Genomic DNA, 12,414 nt, shown 5'->3' on the forward strand with positions numbered 1-12,414 from the left:
GGAATGCTGGATGTCCAGGACTGTTCCTGGCTTTCTTCATGCCCCTGTTTTCCTCTGCCGAGATGACTTTGGGACGAAGTTGTGTGTGTCGCGTTGGCAGCATGTCCCATGCGGGACTGCCTGTGTGTGCCGTCGCCGCTCTGAGTGCTCAGTTGGGGTGTGCCTTTTTGTGTATTGCTCACAGAGCAGAATGTGTGCACACGTGTGTTCATGTCGGCGTTTGGGCATGGAAGCATGCGTGTCTCTATGCGTCATATGGGAGACGGCGTCTGGCATCGACATCAAAGTCTCATTTTAGCTCCTCGGGCAGCCAAAGCGATGCCGGGAAGCTCCGCTCACCACAGGGGATGCTGGGTTATGGACTCATATCATTTCAATTAGAACACAGTTGTTCAGAGAAACTCCTTCACCGTGTCTCTTCCTGACTTTTTAAAAAATTGTTTTCAACGCTGTAACATCTTTGAAAGACAACACTGTACCTATAGTTGTGTTAGCATAACCATTCTTCCTTATTCTGTTATTTCACTCATCACAGTGGCATCAAACAGCTTCTGTGAAACATTGAGGTCAATAAATACATGTTATGGTGATAGGATGTGGATTCTGTTCTTAATATATCAATTATAGAAAGATCTAACAGCATGTTGATTGTTCTGATGTTAGATCTAAAGCTGTCCCACAATCGGGTGTTTTTCATAATTTATGTCGCTTCAATTAGAGCAGTCCTGTTTCAATTTTTTCCAATAGTTTCCAGTCTCCTTCATACTTCACCCTCTCCTTGGTGTCCTTGGTAATGAAGTGTGATGGTAGTGATGAAGTGTGACTGCGACTGGTTTGCAGTCACTGTGCCAGTGACAGGGTGGTCCCTGCCTCACGGCTGCTGCTGCTGTTGCTGCCGCCACCGCCGCTGCTGCCGCTGCTGGCACCCTCATGCTCATCACGCACACATTGTTCAGTGGCACCTGGCCACAAGAGGGGCTGATGGTAACAAGACTGGTAGTGATCAAACTTCATGGCTGTTGCTCCGTGTTTTCTCAAATCTAAACCTTCCTTTCATTAATTCTAAAACGACAGCAAATGATGTGGATATAATTGTATGTAATAAAGTAGTAACTTCAGGTCATGGACGCCAATTGTACTGTTCATTGTTGCTGGGCCAAATGGGATGAGCTCCTGGATAATCTGGCTAAAAGTCTGCAAAAAGAATTATTCCAACTTCTTTCAAGTTTTGTTTTTATTTCTCTGGAGGATGACATATATTTATGCGTTATTCCTTTTGTCTGCATGACTGCTGATTTACAGCTCACTTGCTAAAAATTTGTATTTTTTTTTCCCTCTAAACCAATGAGGTACGGCACCGATCTCCCCTGTTACAGATTAAAATAATCGGCTGCACATGTTGCACTTACGCAGACATTACAATGTCTCATGCAATGTGCTCTAAATACAGATATTTGTATGATTGGGAGAGAAAATATAGTTCGAGGAGATGCTATTCCCATGTTCACAAGAATCGGTATGTGCAGACACTGAACTGGTTTGGTTCTTCTTAAATTTATTGTTCTCTCTCTGAAGTTTTCAGGTTTTGAAAGAGCCGTTTGTCAGTTGGTCATTTCGTTTGGTGTCCATCATTGTGGAAGATGGATTTTCTGAGTGTGAGAATGTTAAGGAGCTGAAACTCCTCGCAGACACACACCGGGTTTCAGTTTCAAACTGGCACGCAAGTGGTTAGGATTAAAGCTGGACACTGGACAACCATGTATAATGTAGCTGTTGAAGGGACGGGTCATCGCTTTTTCAGACTGTTACATAGAAAAATACATTTATGTACGTTTTGTGTCTAACGTTTTTGGATGATTGATAATTATTTTGGCTAGTCCAATTTTGAAGCAATCTATTGCAATTATTTTTATGTTTTTGTTTAAGGGATCTTTGATTTCTTAGTTTTGCCTTCTTCAACATTTATAGGAAAGTCTATTTCCAGGGAATTATTCATAGAGCTTCATTTGGTGTTTATAGTAAAGTTACAATATAGTGAATCTTTAAAGAGACAGTGGTACAACCTTTTGGAGAAGTTGCACTGAACAAGATGTATTTTATTTCATAAGTTGCCTTTGAGAAACCTTTGAAGGATCACAGATTAGTGCCTGATTTTCTGCGTGTTGAATCACCAAACCTGCCACTGCATTTTTAGTAACTCACAGACTCACTGAAAAGTTGCCAGCAACCTGTTGTGAGACAAATTTTTGCACGTGCAGACTTTTCCTTTTCAGAAGGCCAGATGTTGAGAGGATGGTCTCACTCTAACAGACAAGCAACATGTGCAAACATTTGTTTAGGAAGACACACAGACACTGGGACAATATTGTGGTTTATGTTTCTAATCAAACCTTTTCTGTCTGTGGTAACTTTTCCAGTCTGTTTTAGAAGAGATCTGTCTTCAGTGGATCCCTGAAACAGCTGTCGCAAAGACAAGCTCAAGTGCTTTATTTTGTCTTTTGCATTCAGACTGTCAAAAGACGGTAACGGCAAAGTATGGATTCAAAGGATGACAGAGCTATCCCATCAAGATCAACAGTACAAAAAAAGCATTGGCAGGCTTTAGGTTTTGACAGACATAACTTCTAATAATCATTTTCTATCTCATGTATTAGAAGTTTCAATCATTTAAAAACAAACTCAATAAACTAATAAAGATTGAAAGTTCAGAGAGACCGTTCTAAAGCTAGTCAAGGAATGTTTCTACTGTACTTTCTAGTAGTAGCTCAAATGGTCGACCAATGTTCGAAGGGTTCGAACACCTCACCTTCCCTGGCTCTAGTGTATGAGTATAAATGTGCCAGTGATGGTCAGAGGAGTCACTTAAGACCTAAAAGTTATAAGAAATTAGAAATGCAAATGTTTTACATAGCAGCAGACCTAGTTGGACTTTAGAGCATCCCAACAAAGTTCCTTTACTAACCTATTTAAACTAAACATACAGAACACTGGTTTGGGTGAAAGTATTCTACCTATAATTCTCTTTAGAACGATTAAAACACAATCATCTTCTTGTTCCAGGTTGAGTTGAAATCATTAACAGGAAACAAGTCTTTCTCTTTTTTTTCCCCCCACTTTCTATTGCTGGGAAAAAGGCCCACATAAACACAGTGAAGAACTGCACATCGTGGTCCAACAAACAGTGACACTGTGGACTGACACTGTTTATGCTGAGACCTCCACATACACAGGCACATTTACATGCACACACAGAGAAATAATAATGAAACATTTGCAGAAATAAATCACTGTGCACTCCAAATGTTGCAAAGAGGCAAAGATGGCAGTCTTGAACACGTCATGAACAGGACCGATCGGCTGCTCTCTGCGAGCAAACTGTTTCTCTGAGCAGAGCAGCTGGAACAATTTCCAGACTTCAAGACAGTTTTTGATTGTTACCTAAAACTGGTAATTTTATTTTATTTTCAAAGGTGCCACAAAGCTTGATGTCAAACAGAATGTTGAACCCAGCAACAGTAAATCTTCTTATTTACTTAAATCATCTACTGATACGTGTGGAACAGGAGCAGAAAAGAGAAAGCAGGACATGTTGGAGTGGTAGAAGCTACAGAAGGAACCCTGTTTTCTGAAGACATAGAAAAGAAACAGGCAATTTTAAAAATACAGTAAAGTAAGAGTGTAGATGAAATGACATTGATGTTAGGCAGGTAGTGGGCTACGTCATTTGAGAGCAACATCTGTCTCCTATTGGTGTGCGTGCTTCAGGAATCTCTTACTTCTACTGAGAAGAGGCTGTGAATCACACCTTTTTTTTTTCTCTGTCAAATTGTGACTCTGGCGTAGTGGAAACTTAGTGTTTCTGTCTGTTTCTCTCTAGATATTTAGAATTTACAACTGTTTCTGCATTTTGTAACACCACCCCCACTGGTATAGTATTCAAGAAACACATGTAACCCTTAATTTCCAACATACCATCTTATCCAATTACTTTAGTATCACCTTGAATGGTAAAACATGGAAGAATATTTGTTTATACCAGGCGTGGCAAACACAGGCCCTCAAGTGCCGATGTCCTACATCTTTTCCAACCAACCTCCGTATTGGCTAAACACGCCTGATCCAGGCAATCAGCAGCAAATGGAGTAGAATTTCTGAACCAGCAGGAGGCCTGGAGTTTGACACCCCTTGTTTATGCAATTTAAAATAAAGTCACACATGAAGGGTTAAAGTTTTTGCTAGTCAATATTAATCTCAGTATTTTTTTCAGATGGTAAAGAGAAATTAAGAACACCATGAATATGGATTACAAAAAAGAAAAGAAAAATCCTATCAAAATAAAATATTTTACAGTCAAAGATTTGAACTGATCTTTTTTTTCTTTGAAAATGAAAATGTTTTGTCTTATTTACACATAAAAAAGACTGCCTCATTGAAAGTCTTTTATTGGTTTGTATTTATGCTTTGTATTAGCAAGAGTTGAGTGTTATGATGCGTATCGCAGTACATGTCTCACAATACAATACGTATCACAATATATCCCAAGACTGTACTTGTGTAATTCTGAGATTTTTGCTGTGAAGTGGCTTGTTTCGCCAACAGTATTTTGACTACATCCATGTTTTTATATGATACTGGGACAAAATGAAATATCACGATATATCACCAAATCAATTTTTTCCTAAAAACATCTCTAAAAGTTACTAAAGGAGTTCTCTTCAGTGTTGATGGTAAATAGTGTACTGTGGTCTCTTGCTATTTCGTAGTCTTGTGGATTTTTTTCGTGCAATTTTGGATGGGTTTATTTATTTATTTACAGTGTAGAGTATTCTGCGTCCTGATTGGCTGTTGACTTTGGCAATCAATCTCTTCCGTACAGTATTTCCTGACAGAATGTGTTCAGTTTGCCAAATCTACCTCAACCTTTGATTGTGATCATTCTACATTCTACTATATGTGGTTTATTTTTCTATGAAGTTTGAACTTTGAATTTAAGCAAGAGAGAAACGTGTGAAAATGTTCATGTCTGTGAGAAAACTGTATAATGTGTGTAGTTGAGGGTTTTACAGCCTTAAAACACCTGTAATACTACTTTTCACATCTCACCTACCCCAAGTTATTTTTAGAAAGTAACCCCCGCAATAAACGAGGGAATATTGAAATCTTATGTTGCCCTTTTCACTCTGTAATTTGGCTCCACCAATGATCACAGCTCTTATTAATACATACCTTTTTGCTTAAGTTTAATTATTAAATTTCAATTTTTTTCATAGTAATTCTGTATCCTTCAAAAACTTTTTTTTTCACAATTTCTTTTACAAACCCAAATCAGAAAAGATATGTTTAGATATGGAGTAAAGTTAATCTATTTGTTTTGTTTCATTAGCCAGTTAGTTAAGTCATGAATTTCCTTTCTCTATAAAGCTTCTGATATAAAAAAAAATGCAGTAGTTGACTAGTATCCAGTCTGTCAAGTCTGGCTGCTTCCTGAAACGATAAATGATGGTATCAAACGTGAAGTGATCAAATGTCTTTAAGTTTCAGTTTGCAACAAATAAAGACTCGGATAACTTGATTCAAAGCTTAATTAAAATACTTTGAAATACTAAGCTCCTAAATATGTATCAATTTTTTGTTGCTGTAATTAAAAGTGACATCCAGCTGTGTTTTTTTTTTTTTTTTTTTTTTTTTTTTTTTTTTTAACGTTGTCGGGAATTCTTTAATGAACGGAGGGGTTACATCCTGGCCAAAACTGAATCAAAAACTTGGCACCGGCTGACTGAAAACATCCTCTGTGACTAAACGGAGAAGCATGCAGCAGAAACGGCTCGCTCTGTAGACACTTTCCCCGCCAGTGAAAGATGAGTTTCTTCCTTCTAAATTGTTGCCTGATGCTCCGTCGATGAGGTGGAGGTCTCCGGGGGATTCAGTGCACGCAGCGGTCTCCCATCTCCTCACTCCTGCCCCGTTGCATTCAGAGTGACACGCTTTCACTTCCTGCTTCCTTCCGTCTGAATGACCAGATTTCAGTTTTGTCTGGAATGGGGAGACTCATTGTTGGACGTCTCACCATTTCATTTGGATTACTCTCTACACCCTGAGTGTAAATGTAATGATTTAGCCAGGTTGCTATGAATTGAAACCTAGATCGTAGAAAGAACTCTTTTTACTGCATAGTAGCAGTAAGACAATGTTGTTTGATTTGGCCGTCACGATGATTTCTGGATCTTTCAAATTTTCCTGCACTGTAAAGCATTCATTTATCAGAACCAGATATGACTTCGAGGGTTTTCTTTCTTTTTTTTTTAAATACAGTACTTGTTATGTTTTACGTCCTTCTTTATTATTTATGACCTTGAAAAAGAAGGGTTTCTTCACAGAAAGCTACTGGACATCATCCGTCAACACCGCTAGAGCAAAGACAGGAAACAGGCCGCACAATTCGGCTCCAAATAAAAGACCTGTAAATGAAAATGGCCAAATTGAGTTCTGCTTCGTAACACTTTTCCTGATTTATAACACGAGAAATGAGGCGTCTTGTTTTATAATACTTTTCCATTTGTGCAACAATAAGAGTCACACACAGGTGGCCTTTACAGGATTCTGGTGAAGTTATGTTATCGTCCACCTAAATAATCAAAAGCAGATGTGTTGGTGCTGCTTTTTCCTTTATTACTAGTCCAGTTTATGCTTCAATATTGAGCACAATAAGGAGATTTATGCATTCATTGTTTTATACATTTGACAAATTCAATATTTAATCAAACAACAACAAACCCAAACATTAATGCTGTCTGTTTTTGGTCTGGAACTGCAGAGAGATCAGCACAGAACTCTTCCTCTTCTTCACGACTTTCAAGTTAATAATTGTTATTTGAAAGACCTCAGTGAAGACACCCAGCACACACAGGGATCATACCCTTTTTGGTCTTCAAAGCCTGATAAAACATCTTTAAGCCTCCTGTAAATCTAGATCTTGATCAACTCCATGATGGAGTAAGATGGTATTACATTTGTCAAAGTTTCAACTCTTTCACCGTTTGTAAAAGTGGTTCTCAGTAGTCGTTTGATTAGGATTATGCCGATTTTAGCCAAAATTACAACAAAAAAAACTGTTGGAAAAGCGGCGGGAGTTTATTAGAAATTCTCTAGCTTACAGTCCCTCACACCCCCAACCTTACATTTCAAGGGCAACAAATATACTGAGTGATATTGGAGCAATCCAGACGTAGATGCCAGCCTGGACAAGGAAAGCGAAGACGTACACGGATTTATTTATTTATTTATTTTATTGTTTGCGCTTTTTAATCTTATGGCTTTTTTTGTTTTATTTAATGTTTGTCTTTTTTGTTAATCAAATTGTGTTCGACAGCATGATAGTGAAAAGTGCCATTTAAAGTGATTGATTGATGGATTATATGTCTACAAGTGGATGCATCAGAATGGAGCGGAGCAGGGAGCTTGTGGCCCGCCAATTGCATTTTCTTTGTCAAAAATTGTCTTTTTTTTAAAGCATTTTTTTGAATTTGCTTCAGATTCACAACAATTTAAATAAATACAGAGAAATGCAATTTTAAGCTTAATTTTTTCTGTAAATGTCCTCCATCATCAGGAAAATGCCACAATAACATAAAATAACACCAAAAACAATATTCAATTAGAGTGGGTTTTTAAAGGAACGAGAAATACAAAAATACAAGCATCTCACTTCGTCTTTGAGATTCTTTTATTTCATCATGCACAAATTAGTTTCAAAATGGTATACAGTCAAAAGTAACATAACTTTGTGTATTTTTTTCTGTCTCAGAAATCATCGATGATCTGGCACATCTTGTTGACAAGACGGATAGCAGGATTCGGAACGAGACGCGACGCGTGAAGCTGGTGGAGACAAAGTCTGCCTCATGCTGTGAGTTCATCCTCTTTGTCCCACAAAGTGGAATAAAGTCTTATGATTGTGTCACGGTGTGCATGTAACCAAAGCACAGAGGTTACTTTCATAGATGACCACATATTTGTGGTTTCTCCAGCTCTCACTGTATTTCTCATTCTCATTTCTGCTGCGTATCACTTTGTGCTGTTCTGAATCTGACAGTTTATTTTTATGAATGTGGTGCATTCGTTTGTGCTGGAACCATGTTTGTAATAGTTAAGCAGATGTTTTGCAAGGAACTTTGGTGAATTGTCTTATGGAAAGATGTTTTTCACTCTTTTGAGGTTCTGAAAGTCAAAAATTCTGTTGATTAACTGTAAAAAAAAAAATGTCATTTTTGTTGCAGCATTTCCCCTTCTCTCTTTTTCCTCCATTACTTTAAAAAATAAACATTTCTGAAGTGCTGTCCAACATGTAAGAATTAGCTATAAAAAAATACAGTAAATGTGTCTCATGACAGAGCTTGGCACCAATCTTCTTAAGTCTGAAAATGAAGAGCTGATGGATTTTGGTAAAGTATTGTGAGCGGTCTCACCTGCCCCCTAATGAGCTTTCTATGGTAAATCCAACAGACTGCCACACAATCTAAACAGATCTAAATGGGTTTCTGCTTTTCAGAGTTTATTTTAGTATCTACACTTGTAGCATATTATGCTTCAGGAATATTTTTGCTTAAACAAAGTTCTGTTTGTCATTCAAACTCACAATGAAGCTGAAATGTGAGTCTTCTGGGTGTGGAGTGTGAGGGTGGACTATACCTCCAAACATGTTGAGGAACCAAAAAAAAGTGTTTAAATCTGTAGATAAATTGGAATTTGTTTTAATTCTACAATTCTGTAAGAATTCTGCAAAAGCTTGACCTCTGACCTCTTTGGCTAGTTCTTCATCTGCTGTCTCATTTACACAAAAATCATCTCCTTTCATTATTCCGACAAACTTTTCAAAGGAAACGCTTGCAATGAAAGGTGTTTTGGCTTGCAGAAGCCAGCCCATGGAATCCGTCAGCATCGTTTTCCCCTCAACTGTCGCCACGGCAATGCCTGCATTGTTGCACACCTCTTAACAAGCGGTCACCCGCTGAAACAGAGCATGCAGCAGACAGGTCAGCCCCCAGAATGCCTCATTCTGTTGGTTGTGTCCCCATGGCACCCATAGATGAGTTTGTTTAAAGATCCCAGAGCTCGAACGGTTTTGGGATCAGAAGCACTCGTTCTGTTCTTTTGTTTGACGTTTTCGTCCTTCCCTCTCAGTCTCAGACTAGAAGATGCTTTTTGATCTTTGCAACAAATATCTGCATGTTTATGCTAATCCCCTGGATTTCTGCGGGCATCATGTGTTTTCTGTTAAATTGTTGTTTTTTGTTGTAAATGATTAACTTTCTTCTTAAAGCACATTCATACACACGTCGGGTGTACCGTGGTGTGTGTTTGTGACTCTTTAACCATGTCTGTTAATGGAAAATTCCACCATGGCCGTCTTCTTTCTCACCACTGTCCCTCTTCCTTTGTTTTTCCCCATTCCTCTCTGTCATCCTCTTTTTCGTCTCTTGTGTTCTTCTTCGACACTCATCTTTTTGTCGCGCAGAGAAAGAATTGAAAACAGTGTGTGCCACAAATAGTTCGGCAAGCTCTCCGTGGTTCTGTGTGGCAGTGTGTTTATCATTCCTTCGCTTTATTTATTTTTGAAAGCGCCTCTCATCCAGACCTGCTGTTTGGTTTTATGTCTCGACCGTGTCCTGTTGAGTCGGGACGATTGGATTTTGATAGTAAAACACGCCTAATAAAGCTACCATTAGCAGTTACTCGCCTGGTGATGATGGACCCGAGTTTAACCCAATTACCATCCACTCAGTTGCTGTGTTTCCATTACACACATGCGCAGAACTTTATCGAAATTCTAGAAATGTCAAATAACACAATTGTTTAATTACACAGTTTCCATTATATCATAATTATGCGAATGAAATAAAACAACTTTCAAGATAAGTCACTCAAAAACACTGCGATTGATGTGAACAATACTTTGATTTACAGCAGATACATTCAAATTTCTGCCACGGCACTAGTGCTCATCATCATCTATCAAAGGAGATGTCAGCATCTTATTCAGGCTATGGAGCGGAAAGCTACATGACTATGAATGTAGTAATTTTGGGAAAACGTGGTTGGTGTTTTTACAGAGGAACTGTTGATCCAACAATTTTGATACACCTCAAAAGCCTCCTCCTCCAAGCGCATTTTTTTTTTTTGATATACGCAATATTTTTCAAAATTGTGGTGTTTCCTTCAGGCAACTGTATTATTGTAAATAAAATTTGTGCAATTTCATAGTCAAATGCATAGGAAATGCAGATACTGATTCCTAAAGGGAACAAATCAAGTGTAGGCCTATAGAAGTGATGGTTGTTGTCATTTTGTGACCTCATCTCAAAGAGTCGAGTCAAAAACACATTAGAGGAATGTTGTTTTGCAAAAGAATTGTTCAAATTATCAGATATTTTTCCAAAACGCACAAGTTGTTCTTTTTGTACCTTCATGTAGCAGTGATGTCATTTCTCAATAAGAGAAGAGCTCGGATTGCCTTGGGATTAACCATATAGGGAGGGTGTCTATTACATGATTCCTGAGGGATATTGACATCATTTATAACAAAATCTATTTGTTATATAAAAAAAAAGTCTAACTTTTATTATTTCTGGATATATATTAAGATAATACTCACCAGTGAATGGATTTCTGCAAAACCGGTGAGATTCTTTTCTGTGTTTGCATTACCCCACTGACATAAAGACTGTTGACTTTGGTCATAAATCAAATTTTATTGGAGCTTTTTAGCTTACTTGCAAAATTTTGTAAAGTTTCTGAGCAGAGAAGTTACCAGAAAGCGTCCTGTCGCTTCTCTGATCAGAAACTGGAAACAGTACTTAACAATGATTTTATGAGACAGCAAAATCTCCTGTTGCCACAGAAACCAGAGATAATATTCTCCTTAGAGAAATAACTTCTTAGTCAAATAGTTTGATACAAAGATTTTTCTTATAAGGTTGTTGTCGATATTTATTTTAACCCTTGTGCTCTCTTATGGGGTCCAGATGACCCCACCCTTATATTGATGTGTAATCCCTCCCATGACAAAGCTGGACAGGATCTCATGTCTGCCATGGACACCAGTGAAGATAAAAAAAAAAAAACGTAACTTTTTTGTGGGTCCAGATAACTCCACTTTTGATGTAAAGATGCCTAGGGTAGTACAAGGGTTAAGCACTTTTCTTTTTCTGTTGGGTCAATCTCATGCTGTGAAAAAGTTGGTTTAAAAACACAAGAAAGGACAAAATCCTGACACCACGAACAAGCAAATCAGAAGAAAAAAAACAAATAAAAAGTTTATGCATCATATAATCACATTTGCTCACTCACTATAGCTGGTCTAAAATTTTCAGTGCTCTTTTAATAGACTGACATGGTCACAACTGTGAAATCTGTGGTAGAGATCTGGCAAACACTATTTTTTTCATCATTCCAGTACTTACACTGTTATACAAAATGAACATAAAATTCTTAATATTTTCATGTTATTATGACATCAAATGTGTAAAAAAATGTCTTCGTGTCTGACAATCAGGACTATCTTTTCTGCAATCAGATTTTACAGACCTGTTTCTAAAACATAGTGAGTCATAGCCATTTGATTAGCTGTTTCTGGAGGGAAGTGAAGAGTTGCTTTGAGATTGGGTGGAGTTTGTGGTGAAGAAACATTATTGGACCAATAGATCCATTGGACTGTAACCTGAGTTAAAAACATCTGACAGCATGGGTTCCCAGGTTCTTTGCTTGAAAGGGTTCATCCTTGATCGTAGACGACCACTTCAGAAGAATTCCTAAAGTAGACTTAGACTCATTCGAACTAGATTCTTGAACAATTGCTTTGTACAGTCTTTAATGGAATTAGAAGTTTATGTGTAATTACAAACCTTAGCCTGTTTGAACCTGCGATATAATCAGTTTAGTTCTGGTTTCTTTCTCTTTCAAGCCACAAAACCAAAAATGGCAATTTAATGTTTGGTGCAGGTGATGAAAGGCCAGCTCACAGTTATACATCTTGCTAATGATGTTTCCACATCTCAGTGGGCAGACGGTTAAAGTAAATTAGCCTCAAGATATCTATAAATATTTAAAGTGTTTGCATATCTCATTTTTAGCCTGGTCTTCAGGGAGACCTGTTTACTCCTCACTAATGTGTTGAGACTCTAGAATTTAACCATAACTCATTCAGTCTGCATACAAATGAATCAATATGGAAGCTTTTCTATTTGGTTGGATTTTCTCGGCTTAACTTTAACATCTTTTCACTTCTTTTTGCAGTTACTTTGGGGCTTTGAAAGCACACCTTTTGGGGGGTTAGTGTAGAACACCCTCCCTAATCTATTACTGTATTATTACAGTCTATGTTTGTAATAAGTAACACAGAGGCAAACAGCACTCCAG

At 37.8% G+C, this 12,414-nt stretch overlaps 1 protein-coding gene across 6 annotated transcripts in view; it reads left to right on the forward strand.

Annotated features, from left to right (window-relative positions):
- The window catches only part of stx8 (syntaxin 8), a 44,351-nt gene that overhangs the window by 15,571 nt on the left and 16,366 nt on the right, over positions 1-12,414 (forward strand). For all 6 annotated transcript variants that reach the window (XR_004948418.1, XR_004948420.1, XR_004948419.1 and 3 more), the window contains exon 7: positions 7,805-7,906. Coding sequence is in view for 1 of the 6 variants with exons in the window: in XM_024289710.2 (XP_024145478.1) it covers positions 7,805-7,906 (102 nt within the window). In the remaining 5 variants the exon portion in view is untranslated. The remainder of the gene's footprint in view (positions 1-7,804; positions 7,907-12,414) is intronic.

This window comes from Oryzias melastigma, linkage group LG1 (genome assembly GCF_002922805.2).
Source record: "Oryzias melastigma strain HK-1 linkage group LG1, ASM292280v2, whole genome shotgun sequence".
NCBI classification, from domain to species: domain Eukaryota; kingdom Metazoa; phylum Chordata; class Actinopteri; order Beloniformes; family Adrianichthyidae; genus Oryzias; species Oryzias melastigma.